The following is an 18,207-nucleotide window of genomic DNA, read 5'->3' on the forward strand; positions in this document are numbered from 1 at the left end:
GGCAGGCTCTTCCGGGGTCGCGACCTCAGGTCACTAGACGTTCCTCGGCCTAAAGATGGCGGCTTCGGCAGCGAGGGGCGCTATGGCGCTGCGTACAAACATCGGCCGGCCGGTTGCGTTTGTCAGAAAAATTCCCTGGACGGCGGGCTCAAGTGAGTTGGAAATGTAGTAGGGGCAGAATCTTTAGGTCCGAGCAATCCTGAAAAGCCTTGCTTGCTGCGAAGCACTTAAATCCCCGTGGTGGCTGGATTAAGGAGGCTGAGTGTGCTCCTGAGCAAGCCAGTGAGTAGAAAGAAATTTGTCAGCAATTAGCCGTTTAAGGGATGCCCCTTGAGCTTTGGGGGCACCCATTCACGGTCTCCAGCCTTTCGGAGTTTACAGCTTTAATTACTTGGAAACTTTTAAGATTTACGATTTAGAAGGGGTTGTTTTGATTGCAGCGTGGGGACGGATTCAGAGTTACAAGAGGTAGTTTCTGTAGTTTAGTTCATAGGTGAAGAGTTCAGGGTAGTGATAGGAGGAGGAGTCAGGTTCACTTAAGCTAATCAAAGAATAATCGATAGATTTTCGTGATGACTTGAATGGGGAAGAGTACGGAATGGGGGAAAGGGAGGAATGACCTCCAGGTTTTTAATGTTGGTGGACTTGGTGATTAGAATGTAGGAGAAGCACATCGAAAGAAGATGAGTAGTTAAGTTGAAATGTGTTTAGTTTGAGAAACCTGTGAGTTCTTTGTTAGCTGGACAGAGGACGTTGTGTATAGATTGAGAAATGCACTCCGAAGCTGTTCTCCTTGGGTTACAATTCCAACTTGGCCTTTAGGTAGTTGTGTAACCTCGTTCAGTTCAGGTTAGTCGGTCAGTCGTGTCCGACTGTTTGGGACCCCTTGGACTGCAGCACGCCAGGCCTCCTTGTCCATCACTAATTCCTGGAGTCTACTCAAACTCATGTCCATTGAGTCAGTGATGCCATCCAACCGTCTCATCCTCTGTCGTCCCCTTCTCCCGCCTTCATTCTTTCCTAGCATCAGGGTCTTTTCAAATGAGTCAGTTCTTCACATCACGTGGCCAACGTATTGGAGTTTCAGCTTCAGCATCAGTCCTTCCAATGAATATTCAGGACTGATCTCTTTTAGGATGGACTGGTTGGATTTCCTTGCAATCCAAGGGACTCTCAAGAGTCTTTTCCAACACCACAGTTCAGAACCTAAGGTGTACCTGCTGCTGCTGCTGCTAAGTCGCTTCAGTTGTGTCCGACTCTATGTGACCCCATAGACGGCAGCCCACCAGGCTCCGCCGTCCCTGGGATTCTCCAGGCAAGACCACTGGAGTGGGTTGCCATTTCTTTCTCCAATGCGTGAAAGTGAAAAGTGAAAGTGAAGTCTCTCAGTCGTGTCCGACTCTTAGCGACCCCATGGACTGCAGCCCATGGGGCTCCTCCGTCCATGGGATTTTCCAGGCAAGAGTACTGGAGTGGGGTGCCATTGCCTTCTCCTAATGTGTGTACCTAAGGGAAGGTAATTGGGGGAAGAGGGCTCACCACTGTGCCTCAGTTTCATCAGCCATAAAATGGAGTCAATAATACCTTTCTCTTGGGGTGTTGATTATATTAAATGAATTTATATGTAAATACAAGTGCTTAGATTTGTGCTCAATACAGAGTAAGTACTCAATAAACGATAATTGTTTTCATGATTACAAAAATTGAAGTTCATGGGATAGGCTTAGGCTGGACATAGAAAGCTGGGGAGTGATGAGTACTGATTTCTGTTACCAACACTGCTTTTTGTCAACTGTAGTTTTGAGTTAAGGTTTTTACATTTGCTCACCAAAATGTAAAAATCCATGGTCATTTTTGCAGATATTCTTGAGATTGAGACTTTATTTGGAAATCTCTAATATAGCTAACAACACACAGTATTGTGATTGTTTAACTGTTTCCTGTGTGATCATCTCACGGGGATTTTAATCCATGCATTTAGCATAGTACCTGGTATGGTGAAGACTCAGTACTTGCTGGGGATGAAGACTAAGTCAGCTCAGCAGTTTATCTGCCCATGTCTCCCCCACCCCAACACCTCCCCAAATCTAGTAAATTACAGCTTTATAATCAATACCATAACGGTTTCCTGGATCTTAAAGCTGCAAGAAATACAAACTACCATTGTTCACAAGGAGTTTGGGGGCTCTAGGACCCCTCTTGGTTTCTATCTTAATCTAGGATGGAGGATAATACAATAACTAAAAAAAAAAACTCTTACTATGTTTTCTTTTCTTATACAGGTGAGCTGAGAGAACACTTTGCACAATTTGGCCATGTACGAAAATGCACTGTTCCTTTTGTGAGTATTACCTTTTTTAAAAAAAGCAATAATGTTTTCCTCTAATTTTTGATTATTCTTTGTCAAAGCATATCAGTTTACATGAATTGGTAATGGAGTGAAGCTGTTCAGTCTTTGTTGATTAAATTATGGGTGATATTGATTTAACAAAACAAAAAGCCTTATCCTAGGTATTCGAGGCATTTGTGGTAGTTTTTTTTTTTTTAATTGATGCATAAAATTATCACAAATGTAATGGCTCAAAACAACACATACACATGATCTCACAGATTATAGAGATCAGGAGTCCAGGCATAGCTTTGCTAGGTCCTCTGTTCAGGGATTCACGTAAGAGGCAATGCAGGTGTCTGTCTGCCGGAGCAGCAGAATCCAGGTGTGTGTCAGCTGGAGAGGCTCAGCCGGGAAAGACTGATTTCCCAGCTCCCTTGGGTTTTGGTAGAATTCGTCTTTCAACTGTAGGGCTTGGGTATCTGCTTTCTTGCTGGCTTTCAGCTGGAGGCTGGTCTCAGGTCCTCCAAACTACCTGCAGTTGCTTGTTACCTTGTTACATCTCTCTTATGGAGGCCTTCTCCCAACATGGCAGCTTGCTTCAAAGTCAGCAAGGGAGTTTCTCTAGTCTGCTACGACAGTTTTATAATTTAGTCTTCAGAGGGACACCCCATCTTCCTGTTCAAGGGAGCAGCATCCTGTCACTTTTGCTGTATTCTTTTGTTTAGAAGCATGTCATAGGCCCTGCCCACATTCAGGGGGAGAGGACTATACAGGGGGTAACATGGTGGAACACATGGGGGTCTTGGGGCCATTTTGGGATTTTGTCTATTACAGTATTATAATAAGGACTTTGAGAGAGTAGAGGTTAATTTATCATAAAACTTAACTGGTGGAGAAAATTTTCACCTTTATCCTCACGGAGTTGAGTGCTTTTTTTGGATGTGCTGGGTTTTTGTTGCTGCACAGGCTTCTCTTCTCATTGCAGAGGCTTCTCATTTCGGAGCACAGGTTCTACGGCACACGGGCTTCAGTAGTTGTGGCAGATGGGCTCAGTTGCGGCTCCTGGGCTTCAGAGCACAGGCTCCGTAGCTGTGCACAGGCTCAGCTGCCCCAGGGCATGTGGGATCTTCCCAGACCGAGGATCCAACCCGCCTCCTGCCAACACTGGCAGGTGGAGTCTTTACCATTGAGCCACTAGGGAAGCCCAGGTTGAGTGCTTTTGGTGTGTTTCTGTTTGTTACATTTTCTTTGCTTCCTCCTGAGGGTTTAAAAATCAAGCTATGGGAATTCCCTGGCGGTTCAGTGGTTAGGACTCTCTCAACTGCCAAGGGTGTGGGTTCAATCTCTGGTTGGAGAACTAACATCCTGCAAAAATAATTAAGTAAATAAAGTAATAGAGTCCTTTACTTAAAAGAAAAAAGTCTTTAAAAAAAATCAAGTGTATAAATTTGTTCTTTATCCTGAGCTGTATTTTTCTGTGGACTTTCTTAAATGATTGTGTTTTGGGGTGTGTGACATGAGTACACTTACAGTTTACGCATGCTTCACTAAAACTGCTTTTTTCCTCATGGCACTGAAAAGGCTGTGGTAAAATATCAACTTTAAGTAACTTAAATTCTAACTATTGGCTTAACGTTACTTGCCTTACAAAAATCTAACGGATTATGTATATCCAGCTGTAGTGAAGGTATAGGGAAACTGGTACTAAAATTGTTGAGTTTAACTGATACTGTCACTGAAGGGTAATTTGGCAAAATCTGTCAACATTTAAGGTTTACCTTTGACTCTAGAGAAAGCCTGTGTGCTGCCACAAAGACCCAGTGCAGCCAAAATGAAAAGTAAGTTGCAAAAAGAAAAGAGGATTTGCTTTGATCTAGAGGTTCCACTTCTAGAGATTGATTTTACAGAAATGTGAGGTGAGGGATGTTCAAAACAGCATTGTTTAGTAATATAATTGGAAAGAAGGTAAGTGTTCATCAGTGGGGTTGGTTGAATAGATATTAATTCACTGATACAATGGCATTTTTATAGCTGATTAAAAGAATGAGGCATGTGTGTTACAGACATGAAAATCAGTAAGCTTGAAAAAATAGTTTTACAAAGTGTATGAAATTGGCATTTTTTGAGGAATATTAAAAAAAGTTTCTCCAAAAAGTAACATTTTTCTTGGTTGCCATTTACCTCTTAAAAGTATAAAAAATAACAACTTAGGACCTGGAGTTAACAGATTTTTAAAACAACAGAAGTCTTTGATTCGTAGGAAAATTAATGTGTAATGTAACAGGAAAATATAGGGAAGCCAGAATCTGATGAATAAGTTGGATGATAAACACTCTTGGTTTTTGCACAAAAGTAAATAGTAGGATTGCTTAAATTAACCCAGAAGTGTAAAGTAGGTAAGTAAAGGTAACTTTTCCTTTTTCCTCAGGAGCATGTGATGATAATGGTGGTAGTCGTGACGAGGGTGATTAGTTTCAGAAATCACCATAAATGTACTTAGGTTTGAAGGCTTAATTTCCTAGTTTCTAGAAGTGAGTTAGAAACAGGAAGAGTACTTCTTTTTTTTTTAAATTTTATTTTTAAACTTTACATAATTGTATTAGTTTTGCCAAATATCAAAAAGAATCCACCGCAGGTATACGTGTTCCCCATCCTGAACCCTCCTCCCTCCTCCCTCCCCATACCATCCTTCTGGGTCGTCCCAGTGCACCAGCCCCAAGCATCCAGTATCGTGCATCGAACCCGGACTGGCATCTCGTTTCATACATGATATTTTACATGTTTCAATGCCATTCTCCCAAATCTTCCCACCCTCTCCCTCTCCCACAGAGTCCATAAGACTGTTCTATACATCACTGTCTCTTTTGCTGTCTCGTACACAGGGTTATTGTTACCATCTTTCTAAATTCCATATATATGCGTTAGTATACTGTATTGGTGTTTTTCCTTCTGGCTTACTTCACTCTGTATAATAGGCTCCAGTTTCATCCACCTCATTAGAACTGATTCAAATGAATTCTTTTTAATGGCTGAATAATACTCCATTGTGTATATGTACCACAGCTTTCTTATCCATTCATCTGCTGATGGACATCTAGGTTGCTTCCATGTCCTGGCTATTATAAACAGTGCTGCGATGAACATTGGGGTACACGTGTCTCTTTCCCTTCTGGTTTCCTCAGTGTGTATGCCCAGCAGTGGGATTGCTGGATCATAAGGCAGTTCTATTTCCAGTTTTTTAAGGAATCTCCACACTGTTCTCCATAGTGGCTCTACTAGTTTGCATTCCCACCAACAGTGTAAGAGGGTTCCCTTTTCTCCACACCCTCTCCAGCATTTATTATTTGTAGACTTTTGGATCACAGCCATTCTGACTGGTGTGAAATGGTACCTCATAGTGGTTTTGATGGAAGAGTACTTCTTTAACAAAATTTCCCAATGACTGTTGCTACTAGTGTGCTTTTTATCTTGAACAACACAAAAAGCACTTTGCTCATGTTTTAGAGAGCGTGTTAAGATTAAGAGTATTTGTATTAAAGCAGGGTTTTTGATACTTTTAAATTAAAATGTCTTGTATTCCATTTCAGCAGATGAAAAAGTTGGTTTAATTTGGAACACCTGGAAACTTTCTCAAGTTCATGATTATTAATTTCTTCCTAAATTTTGAATTTTTAAGGACAAAGAGACTGGCTTTCACAAAGGTATGGGTTGGATTCACTTTTCTTCAGAAGAAGAACTTCACAATGCACTACAACAGGAAAATCATGTTATTGATGGAGTAAAGGTAAGTATTTTTCTGTATCATATCATGTGAGTTTTCTGTATACCAGTTAAATAGGTCAGAAGTGTGAAATGAAAGGGATTTTGGATGATTTGTAACTTAATGTTTGTTAAAGAACAGTGATGGTGGGAGAGTTCCCAGTTGTAAAAGGTCTGGAGACTTAAGTACAAGAAGACACTTTAATGGTTAGCAAGATACATGGAACACGGAACAGTGGAAACAGCAGGGAGACCTTGGTTGAAATACTGACTTTCCCACTTACTATGTGACCTTGAGAAGACTCTTTTGAGAGTCCCTTGGACTGCAAGGAGATCCAACCAGTCCATCCTAAAGGAAATCAGTCCTGAATATTCACTGGAAGGACTGACACTGAAGCTGAAGCTCCAGTACTTTGGCTACCTGATGCGAAGAACTGACCCATTTGAAAATATTCTGATGCTGGGAAAGATAGAAGGCAGGAGGAGAAGGGGATGACAGAGGATGAGATGGCTGGATGACATCACTGACTGGATGGATATGAGTTTGAGCAAGCTCTGGGAGTTTGTGATGGACAGGAAAGCCTGGCGTGCTGCAGTTCATGGGGTTGCAGAGTCGGACACAACTGAGCTTAACTGAACTGAACTGATGTGACCTTAGGCCAGACTGATTTACAATTTTTAATGGGAGTTCAGGGAGCCTTAAGTACAAGGAACAAATAAGTACAAGGATCAGCTCACTGGTGCTGATCCCTCATAGAACAGCAGTTTTCGGTTTTAATGTTTTTGCAGACAATGACTTTCCTTACAGTGCTGAATTTTTTTTCCCCCCCAGCTCCATGTTCAACCTCAAAGACCCAAAGCTTTACAAGGAGACCAAACATCTGATGAAGAGAAAGATTTTTGAGACCCTCACTGCCTACTGAATAAAGTAAATAAAAGAGGAAGTTTTGTCTAAATGTTTTTATTTGAAACAAATAGTTGCACCAAGCAAGAGCTTACTTTCCCCACTCCAAATTAACAGAGCACTACAGGGGCAAACATCATTTGGCAGGACAGTTCCAATATGTGAACATCCTTCTTTCTACTTGCTATGATCGGGGTCACTTTATTCATAAGCAGTCATTTTTAGACAAAATATTAACCCCAAAGTACTAATGTCACTTGAAAGGAAGTGGCTTTAATTTCACGTGTGGGGCAGTATTTTCTATAAATGCCAAAAGGTGGGAGAAGCACAAACACAACCCATTTTTAAAAAAACTAAATAATTCAAAGTAGAACTTTTCCATACCCCCCTCCCTCTCCTGTAATAAAAAGTAGTGCTGGGCTCTGACACCCAGATTTGGTTTTTATCCTGGCCATGTACAAAGTGTTCCCCATATGACTTGCATCATTAGGGTTAACAATAACAGTTCGTTCACTCTGAACAAAGTATCTACTCCTTCCTCCTCTTTTTGCCTTCATGCTCATGTTCCTTGGGACGGCTGCTATCTGAGGGTCTTTTAGAGCCACCATGTTGCTTGGCTTCTTCCAAAAATTTGTCCAAACCGAAAGGATCCTCCTCAAACTGAACTGGTCCTTCTCGGCCTCTTTGTCTACGGTCTGAACCAGAAAACTCCTTATCGGGAACAAATCTAGGGAAAAAGAGAAATGACTATGAACCACTTTATTTTCACTGGTGTAGATGTTAAAACTGAGCCGTCTGCCCTGGTACCTGTTAGTCTTTATTCTGGCTTCTAGGTCATCTCCATACATGTCCTTGTCCAGATTTTTACTGGGCCTGTAAATATTCTGGGCCATATCTTTTCCACCTCTCCAGGCTTGATCATAAACATTGTAAATTTCATCTTCTCCACCTGCAAAACCACTGTCCATACCCTGTGGAAAAATAGACATTAAAAGTGTACACATTTTTATTAAAAGTTGAATCGCATTACATTCTTAAGTAGAGTAAACCCTTGCTCATTTACAGCTTACATGTTCCAACAATCTGAACTACAAATTAAAAAGGTTATTAAAAAATGGTCACAGGAGGGGATATATGTATACCTATGGCTGATTCATGTTGAGGTCTGACAGAAAACAAAAGTCTGTAAAGCAATTATCTTTCAATTAAAAAAAACCAGTGTTTTTTCTTCGTTATCACCTTTGGGTCCTTACATTAAATATGGTACTCATTAATGACTGTTTTAGCAAAGTGGTCTTTAAAATTGGAGGATAGCAGTATAAGCAGGCACTTGACAATCCATTTGTGCAGACATAGTGGCAAGATGAAAGAACTACAAAACATTTTATCTGACACCATTTACAGTAATAATGTTAAACCCCTTAACTGTGTGAGAACACTATTGAAGCATAACACAATATTCTCAATGAAAATCTCAAGTCAACAAGTTTGTTTTGTAATGGTTCGTTAATATAAGAATGTGCCTTTTGATAAAACTTTTCATCACAACTTTTATCTTTTTTTTTTTGGTTTCGAAGGTAGACTTTGTTATTCACAAAACAGTATCCCGGGGTGTGAGGGGTCATGGTCTCTGTTGGACCACGGTTATGGCCTAGAAGCAGGAAGCCAGGCCCTGACTCAGCTGGTGCAGGGTCGGGGTGAGGACCTGGGTTCTAATGTGGTTACAGTCGTGTTGGGGACGTGTGTACCCTGTCACCCACCTGGTGGGTCCGTGAGTCTGTCCTGCTGTGACTCGGATACTATGCTCTCAGCATGTTTCCTGGAACAATCCACAGGGTGACTCCCAGCCTTGCAGGGGGCGATGGGAACCCTCTATATCCCAGTAGACATTTATACTTCTGTATTGTTAGCACAGTCTGCCTTGTCTTTATTGATATACATGTATCTGTCTTTTCCAGTAGACTTGCACATTCCTTGAGTGTTAAGACGTGTACCTTTGATCTCACTGACTTACATACAGTAGATAATCAATGTTGGGTGAATGAAAACATAAAGGTACTTCCTCAGGCCTAAGGGGTTCTAGCTTAGATACTAGAACACTAGGTGTTCTAGTCTGATACTAAAATCAGACTTTCTGATGAATACTTTGGTTTTATAGCTTCATTTTTCAAAGATCCCAAGTTTGTGTTTTTATAGCATTAAAAAAATTATTTTTGCAAATATCGACAAAAAATAACCCGAGACACTTTTATAGGACACTGGCTCTATTCTAGAAATAAAAGACTCACATATCAGAACCAAGTTTTACTACCTAATTTCTTTCATTTTCTAACAGTGTCTCAAATCCTAGCCAACTCTAAGAGCCAACTCTAAGAGCTATTCTAACTTGTTTCTTAAGTTACAATATGCAACTTCTAATTTTTTTTTCTCCATCACGCTAGCATACCTTAGGCTGATGCAAATGTCTCACATGCTAATTTTCTTTTCCCTGAAGGTTGTATTTGTATCAACACTTAAGATATGCTGTTTCTAGACTCTGTGTACCTTGGACTGGTTGAAGAGCCTTTGGTCATACTGAACTTCATTGGAAGTCCGAGGGTTGGGCACACCAAGAGCAATGACTTCACTGATGTCTCGATTTTCATTTCTCTGCAGTTTCGACCTGTTTTGAAATACCATGGCGCAAACTGAAACTTCTTCACAGACAAGCTGAATTTCAACTTCAATACAACCATTATCAGAAGCAGAGGAAATAAATATGTCCAGTTCACATCTTATGAACATATATATTCCTTGATAAGGCATAATTAGGATGGCATTTCTTACAGTATTTCAGATACATGATTATTGTAAGAGATAGGGTTTTATAATTAGGCATTCCTGATACAGAAAAGAACTGCTCAGAGACTTCTTTTTTCCCCCTTGAGGAAAAATACACGACTGCAACATTATAATTTGACATCTGTAAACACTACACAAAGTGATCACCACCAAAGTGTAGTTACTCTCAATCACCATACAAATGACCTCCTTCACCCATTTCACTAATTCCTCAACCCCCTTCTCTGATAACCACCAATTTGTTCTATGAGTTTTTGTTTGTTTTGTTTTTTGTAGATTTCACGTAAGTGAAATCACACCCTGTTTCTCTTTCTCTGACTTATTACATGTAGCATAATACCCTCAAGGTTCTCCCAGGTTATTACAGACAGCAAGATTTCACTTTTATGGCTGAGTTCTAATGTGTACACACACACACATACCCACACACCTTCTTTATCTGTTGATGGGTACTTAGCGCACGCACGCACACACACACACACACACACACACACCTTCTTTATTTATATGTTGATGGGTACTTAGCCTGCTTCCACATCTTGAATACTGTAAATAACACTGCAGTGATCATCAGTTCAGTTCAGTTGCTCAGTTGTGTCCGACTCTTTGCAACCCCATAAATCGCAGCACGCCAGGCCTCCCTGTCCATCACCAACTCCCGGAGTTCACTCAAACTCATGTCCATCAAGTCGGTGATGCCATCCAGCCATCTCATTCTCTGTCATCCCCTTCTCCTCTTGCCCCCAATCCCTCCCAGCATCAGAGTCTTTTCCAATGAGTCAACTCTTCTCATGAGGTGGCCAAAGTATTGGAGTTTCAGCTTCAGCATCATGCCCTCCAAAGAAATCCCAGGGCTGATCTCCTTCAGAATGGACTGGTTGGATCTCCTTGCAGTCCAAGGGACTCTCAAGAGTCTTCTCCAACACCACAGTTCAAAAGCATCAATTCTTCAGCGCTCAGCCTTCACAGTCCAACTCTCACATCCATACATGACTACTGGAAAACCATAGCCCTGACTAGACAGACCTTTGTTGGCAAAGCAACGTCTCTGCTTTTGAATATGCCATCTACGTTGGTCATAACTTTCCTTCCAAGGAGTAAGCGTCTTTTAATTTCATGGCTGCAATCACCATCTGCAGTGATTTGGAGCCCCCCAAAATAAAGTCTGACACTGTTTCCACTGTTTCCCCATCTATTTCCCATGAAGTGATGGGACGAGATGCCATGATCTTCATTTTCTGAATTTTGAGCTTTAAGCCAACTTTTTCACTCTCCTCTTTCACTTTCATCGAGAGGCTTTTTAGTTCCTCTTCACTTTCTGCCATAAGGGTGGTGTCATCTGCATAGCTGAGGTTATTGATATTTCTCCCGGCAATCTTGATTTCAGCCATTGCTTCTTCCAGCCCAGCGTTTCTCATGATGTACTCTGCATATAAGTTAAATAAGCAGGGTGACAATATACAGCCTTGATGTACTCCTTTTCCTATTTGGAACCAGTCTGTTGTTCCATGTCCAGTTCTAACTGTTGCTTCCTGACCTGCATATAGGTTTCTCAAGAGGCACGTCGGGTGGTCTGGTATTCCCATCTCGTTCAGAATTTTCCACAGTTGATTGTGATCCACACAGTCAAAGGCTTTGGCATAGTCAATAAAGCAGAAATAGATGTTTTTCTGGAACTCTCTTGCTTTTTTGATGATCCAGCGGATGTTGGCAAGTTGATCTGTGGTTCCTCTGCCTTTTCTAAAACCAGCTTAAACATCAGGAAGTTCATGGTTCACATATTGCTGAAGCCTGGCTTGGAGAATTTTGAGCATTACTTTACTAGCGTGTGAGATGAGTGCAATTGTGCGGTAGTTTGAACATTCTTTGGCTTTGCCTTTCTTTGGGATTGGAATGAAAACTGACCTTTTCCAGTCCTGTGGCCTCTGCTGAGTTTTCCAAATTTGCTGGCATATTGAGTGCAGCACTTTCACAGCATCATCTTTCAGGATTTGGAATATGAAATAGCTCAACTGGAATTCTCCACTAGCTTTGTTCGTAGTGATGCTTCCTAAGGGCCACTTGATTTCACATTCCAGGATGTCTGGCTCCAGGTCAGTGATCACACCATCATGATTATCTGGGTCATGAAGCTCTTTTTTGTACAGTTCTTCTGTGTATTCTTGCCACTTCTTCTTAATATCTTCTGCTTCTGTTAGGTCCATACCATTTCTGTCCTTTATCGAGCCCATCTTTGCATGAAATGTTCCTTTGGTATCTCTGATTTTCTTAAAGAGATCTCTAGTCTTTCCCATTCTGTTGTTTTCCTCTATTTCTTTGCATTGATCGCTGAGGAAGGCTTTCTTATCTCTTCTTGCTATTCGTTGGAACTCTGTATTCAGATGCTTGTATCTTTCCTTTTCTCCTTTGTTTTTTCACTTCTCTTCTTTTCACAGCTATTTGTAAGGCCTCCCCAGACAGCCATTTTGCTTTTTGGCATTTCTTTTCCATGGGGATGGTCTTGATCCCTGTCTCCTGTACAATGTCACAAAGCTCTGTCCATAGTTCATCAGGCACTCTATCTATCAGATCTAGGCCCTTAAATCTATTTCTCACTTCCAGTGTATAATCATAAGGGATTTGATTTAAGTCATACCTGAATAGTCTAGTGGTTTTCCCTTCTTTCTTCAATTTAAGAAACCGGACACAATTCTGACAGAACGTGGTCCACTGGAGAAGGGAATGGCAACCTAACCACTTCAGTATTCTTGCCTTGAGAACCCCATGAACAGTATGAAAAGGCAAAATGATAGGATACTGAAAGATGAAGTCCCCAGGTCTGTAGGTGCCCAATATGCTACTGGAGATCAGTGGAGAAATAACTCCAGAAAGAATGAAGGGGCGGAGCCAAAACAGAAACAATACCCAGTTGTGGATGTGACTGGTGATAGAAGCAAGGTCTGATGCTGTAAAGAGTAATACTGCATAGGAACCTGGAATGTTAGGTCCATGAATCAAGGCAAATTGGAAGTGGTCCAACAGGAGATGGTGAGAGTGAACGTCGACATTCTAGGAATCTGAACTAAAATGGACTGCAACGGGTGAATTTAAGTCAGATGACCATTATATCTACTACTGTGGGCAGGAATCCCTTAGAAGAAATGGAGTAGCCATCATGGTCAACCAAAGAGTCCGAAAAGCAGTACTTGGATGCAATCTCAAAAAGGACAGAATGATCTTTGTTCGTTTGCAAGGCAAACCATTCAGTATCACAGTAATCCAAGTCTATGCCCCAACCAGTAACGCTGAAGAAGCTGAACCGTTCTATGAAGACCTACAATACCTTTTAGAACTAACATTCAAAAAAGATGTCCTTTTCATTATAGGGGACTGGAATGCAAAAGTAGGAAGTCAAGAAACACCTGGAGTAACAGGCAAATTTGGCCTTGGAATACAGAATGAAGCAGGGCAAAGGCTAATAGAGTTTTGTCAAGAGAACACACTGGTCATAGCAAACACCCTCTTCCAACAACACAAGAGAAGACTCTACACATGGACATCACCAGATATTCAACACCGAAATCAGATTGATTATATTAGTTTGCAGCCAAAGAAGAGAAGCTCTATACAGTCAGCAAGAACAAGACCAGGAGCTGACTGTGGCTCAGATCATGAACTTATTGCAGTGATCAGAGGGATGCTTATACTTTTTGAATTAGTGTTTTATATTCTTCAGATAAATACCCAGAAATGGAAAATCTTTTGAGGAATCTCTATAGTGTTTTCCATATTGACTGCACCAATTTATACTCCCACCAACAGTGCATGAGGGTTCCCTTTTCTCTACATCCTCTCCAATGCTTGCTATTTCTTGTCTTTCTGATAACAGCCATTCTAACAGGTGTGTGGTTTTGATTTGCATTTCCTCATAATTAGTGATGTTGATTATTTTTTCATGTGCCTGTTCACCATCTGCATGTCTTCTTTGGAAAAATGTCTATTCAGATCCTCTGCCCATTTAACTGGGTTGGTTTTAGTTGAGCTGTAGTTCTTTCTATAGCTTGGATATTAACCTCATGTCGAACATATGATTTGCAAGTATCTTCTCCCACCCAGCAGGCTGTCTTTTTGTTCTGATGATGGCTTCCTTCGTCGTGTGGAGGTTTTTAGTCTGATACAGTCCCATTTGTTTACTTCTCCTTTGTTTCCTTTGCCTTTGGAGTCAGATTCACAAAATCACTGCTAACATCAAGTCAAAGGGCTCACTACCTATGTGTTCTTCTAGGATTTTTACAGTTTAAGGTCTCACATTCAAATCCTGAATTGATTTTGAGTTTTTTGTGCATGGTTTAAGGTTTTCCTTCTTTTGCATGTAGCCATCCAGTTTTTCCAATAGCACCTATAGAAGAGGCTGTCCTTTCTCAAAAGAATCATTCTTAATACAAGCAATCTTCTTGTAACACATGCTGAGATATGAAACTGCTACAGTCTGTATCTGCTATTATTATAAAGGGTTAGGGGGACTGGATGCAAATTAGGTATACCACATCAATCACTCTCAATAAGACAGAATCAATTTTTACCTAACAACATTTAGTAATTTTTGAGAAAAATATGTCTAATGACTGGATTACTCAGTATGATGTTTGACATTCAGGTGAACTTAATTCCCCTGCTGTTTTGGTATGTATGTAATCTACATCACAATGATACCATGATAACTGTCATCATTTACTTTACTAGAGGTTCAGGTCTTAAAATGATTTCTATAGACAATCTAATTTTCATCCAAGCACAAGTTTAAAGCTTTTCTATTTTATCAATTCTCAGTCACTTTACTGGTTGTAAGGGCTCAATTTATCTACAGAGCCATTTTGATTTTTACAGCTTAGGAATTTCAGACTGAGAGTATCATTAACTGTGTACTTTCAAATTTCATTCCTTTCTGTTCTATACTGTACATTTAAACTCTAAATTCAGATTTTCTGCTTTTCCATGACTTCACTTATTCAAGGAGATGAAATATGCCATTAAACAACAAAGAATATCACCAGCAGGAATCTGTTTAAGATATGACCTAAAAAACCATAGTATTAGCTCACAGGAGGATGAGAGCATTCAAAACTGCTCATTTGGAAAGAAAATGTTTTATATTTGCATTTAACCCTCACTCAGAATTCCACCTCTTGTATTACAGAATTTCTTCAAGTTTTCATCAATTTCAGTCCTCGGCCTTTGGTGAACCACAAACTTCATGAATCCATCTCTACTTTATTCCAAGTGTTCATACATGTATTTCCTTTGTTAAGTCTGTATTAAGAGTGTTCTGTCAGTTTTCCCAAGCAATTTCATATGACAGCTCTATCTTTCTGAATTTTAAGTGAAACTGCTCATGAAGAGAGGCTGACTTTCACTTCTTACAAAAGCTGCTCTTCTCCCCCACTGTACTCACTCAGTACAGTATTCTGCACGTGAAAGGACCTCAATAAAGGTCCAGCAGCTTATTTCCTGTCTAGAGGAGCAGGCACATGATAAATCAACCTGTCTCACCATTTGAAGCAGGAAAAGAACAGATCAGAACAAGCATATCCACTACTTTCTTCTTCATAAATATGATCTGAATTCTCTTTTTGTGTATCCCCATCCTTCTCAACCCTAGCTGACAATACAAGGTAATGGAAGAAAAGCTCACTTTCAGGCATAGTCAGTTCTTCTGCTAAGGCAGACTAAGCAGTTTAGGGCAAGAAAATAGGTGCTGGTTTATGAAGCTATCAACCTGAAGAGGAAGGAGAGAAGCAAAACTGGTTTCAGTGGACTAACACTCCTCTCTAGAAGGTTCACAAAAGTCACTCTTCACAATTCACATTGACCTCAGAGTACCCACCTCTTGTCTGGAGCTGCCCTGGAGAGGTTCCGGTCATGCTGTCTCTCTTTTCGCCGGTCATGCCGGATTTCATCCCTCTCACGTGCCTCCCCGTCCTCTGTGTGGACACAGGTGAAAATGACTTTATCACTGTACTTATCACTATTAATATTCTGAACAAGAGAATATTTCTACGTGTTTTAAAATTTTCATAATAAAATGCCAGAAAAAAGAATTTGCAAAGTTCATACTTATATTTTCGAAGACTGACTTCAAATAAAGAACCTTTTACTCATGATACGTTGGGCTGGTTGCACCTCATCTCATCTACTGTGTCTATATCTATCTTCACTTTCTCTACCCTCTCCAGGCTGAAGGGATATAGTGTAGATATAGAAGAAATATAATATAGAGCTTGAGCTTTGGAGTCAGACTGTCTAGGTTCAAATCCTGTTTCTATGACAGATCAACAATGTGAAATTATACCCATTACTTGACCCCTCTCAGCCTTTGTCGCCTCCTCTGTAAAATAGTGACAATAATAGAATCACTGCATAGGGTTGCTGTAGGGATTATATAAAGTAATATAGTGCTCAGAGCGGCACCTGCCATAATAAATGCTTAATAAATGGTAAGTTCTTATTAATATTTGGCAAGAGGATTTCTAAAAATTTTAACTACCTTCTCAAGAACCATCCTGTTTTTTTAAATCAGTTTAGAGAACTTAGATACAGAGAGGTTTTACTCTGAGTTATCATCAGTGGCTAGGTTACAACAGGTAGGTTTTTTATATTATGCCCCCTTAAGACATTTATATATATATGCAAAGAAGTGGGTTACTAGCCAGAACCTTCATTACTTCCCTTCAACTCTAGACTCCTATAACCAATTGCCTGCTTGACACCTTCATTTTAAACATAACATATCTACAACTAAATTCCTAATCTTTCCTTCCCAAATCTCTCCGCAGTGTAGTCTTACCAATATTAGTAGATAGCAATTCAATCCTTCTCAATTGTTTAGGTCAAAAGTTCTGGAGTCATCTTTGACTCCTTTTCTCTCCTTCTTATGCCGAATCCATAAGCAAATTTTGTCAGCTCTACTTTCAAATCACACTCAGTACCTGACATATTTTCACTACCTACCTCCTGCTATTATCTCTTATCTGGATTATTGCAAAAGTTTTCTAACGGTGTTCCTGCTCCTGCAGATAACCATTCCATTGCCTTCTAACATATGCAAGATCATGTCATCCTGCTCCAGACTCTTCAGATTGCTTCCCTTGTTACTTGAAATAAAAGCTATAAAAGGCACACAAGATCTGGCCACTTTGCCCTAACTACTCTGACACCTCATCTCTACTTAGCTTTCTAGGTCTAATCCAGCCATTCTGGCCTCCTGCTTTTCCTTAAACACACCAGATACACTCCCAACTCAGGGCCTCTGCACTGGCTGTTCCTTCTATCTGGGATGCTCTTCCCTTAGGTATCCATATGGCTCACTTCCTTACTTTCTTCAAGTGTTTTTTGTTAAAGTTACCATCTCGGAAGTGAGGTCTATTCTGACCACTCCCTCCTTCTAGCACTTTTACATACTCTTCCTCTTTTTTTCCCTCATAGTGACTATTATCTTCTAATACACTATATGATTAACATTTTTTTGTCTGTCTACATTCCCTAAAATGTTCACTGCTATATCCCCTACCTGACTAGCAGAAAACTGTGTCTAGATGAAATCCTTGCACCTAGTAGGTGTGCAACATGAACTGAATAAGTATACTAGATGAGGAATTATTACTGAAACCACCCTCATCATGTTCTTGAATTAGAATTAGTCTTCTCACTCTAACTGAATTAATATAGCACATATACCACAATATTTTTGTAGATCACTAAATAAAGCGAGAGAGAAAATGATTAAAGGCCTAAAAGAAAAACTGTGGATTAAGTTTACCATTGGGGGAGCTGAATTGTTCAGTCTGAGATCTCTTTTCTCTAAGTTTCCAGAAAAGTAAGAGAAAATTAAGCCTATCATTTGAATAATATGTGATTTTAAAAAGTATTCCACTCAGAATTTTAAAAAATTCTGGTGTAGTCTCATATTAAAGGCCACACTTAAATACACATTCTTTTCTATTACTTCCACTTAATGAGGCAGAAATTACTGTTTCATTTCTACATTATTTCTGAAATATCTATATTTTCTTTACATGTATGCACTACTTCTGCATGTAGTTAAAAAACAGCTAAGATTTTCTAAATTGAGATAAATATTATTCATAAAGTAAATTCAATTCAGTAGCGAGTATGTCAGGGCTTCCCCGGTGACTTCTCAGGTGGTAAAGAATCGCCTGCCAATGCAGGAGACTCAGGTTCGATCCCTGGGGTGGGAAGATCCCCTGCAGAAGGAAATGGCAACCCACTCCAGTATTCTTGCCTGGGAAACACCACGGACAGAGGAGCCTGGTGGGCTACTGTGCATGGGATCACAAGAGTTGGACATGACTTAGCAACTGAACAACGAGTATGT

The 18,207-nt window shown here is 40.2% G+C and overlaps 2 protein-coding genes across 3 annotated transcripts in view; one reads left to right on the forward strand and one right to left on the reverse strand.

Moving 5' to 3' along the window:
• The first annotated feature begins 23 nt into the window (after window positions 1–23).
• On the forward strand, window positions 24–7,035 carry SLIRP (SRA stem-loop interacting RNA binding protein). Its single transcript, XM_061429600.1, has 4 exons — window positions 24–152; window positions 2,283–2,341; window positions 6,009–6,116; window positions 6,924–7,035. The coding sequence occupies exons 1-4, from the start codon at window positions 56–58 to the stop codon at window positions 6,993–6,995; spliced, it is 336 nt and encodes a 111-aa protein (XP_061285584.1). The 5' UTR covers window positions 24–55; the 3' UTR covers window positions 6,996–7,035.
• Window position 7,036: 1 nt separating this feature from the next.
• SNW1 (SNW domain containing 1) overlaps window positions 7,037–18,207 on the reverse strand; it is a 36,041-nt gene continuing 24,870 nt past the window's right edge. For both annotated transcript variants that reach the window (XM_061429597.1, XM_061429598.1), the window contains exons 11-14: window positions 15,700–15,796; window positions 9,540–9,657; window positions 7,803–7,966; window positions 7,037–7,722 (exon numbers count right to left, since the gene is read on the reverse strand). In XM_061429597.1, coding sequence (XP_061285581.1) covers window positions 7,524–7,722; window positions 7,803–7,966; window positions 9,540–9,657; window positions 15,700–15,796 — 578 coding nt within the window. In that variant the 3' untranslated portion in view covers window positions 7,037–7,523. The remainder of the gene's footprint in view (window positions 7,723–7,802; window positions 7,967–9,539; window positions 9,658–15,699; window positions 15,797–18,207) is intronic.

Source organism: Bos javanicus, chromosome 10 (assembly GCF_032452875.1).
Source record: "Bos javanicus breed banteng chromosome 10, ARS-OSU_banteng_1.0, whole genome shotgun sequence".
In the NCBI taxonomy this organism is placed as follows: Eukaryota; Metazoa; Chordata; class Mammalia; order Artiodactyla; family Bovidae; genus Bos; species Bos javanicus.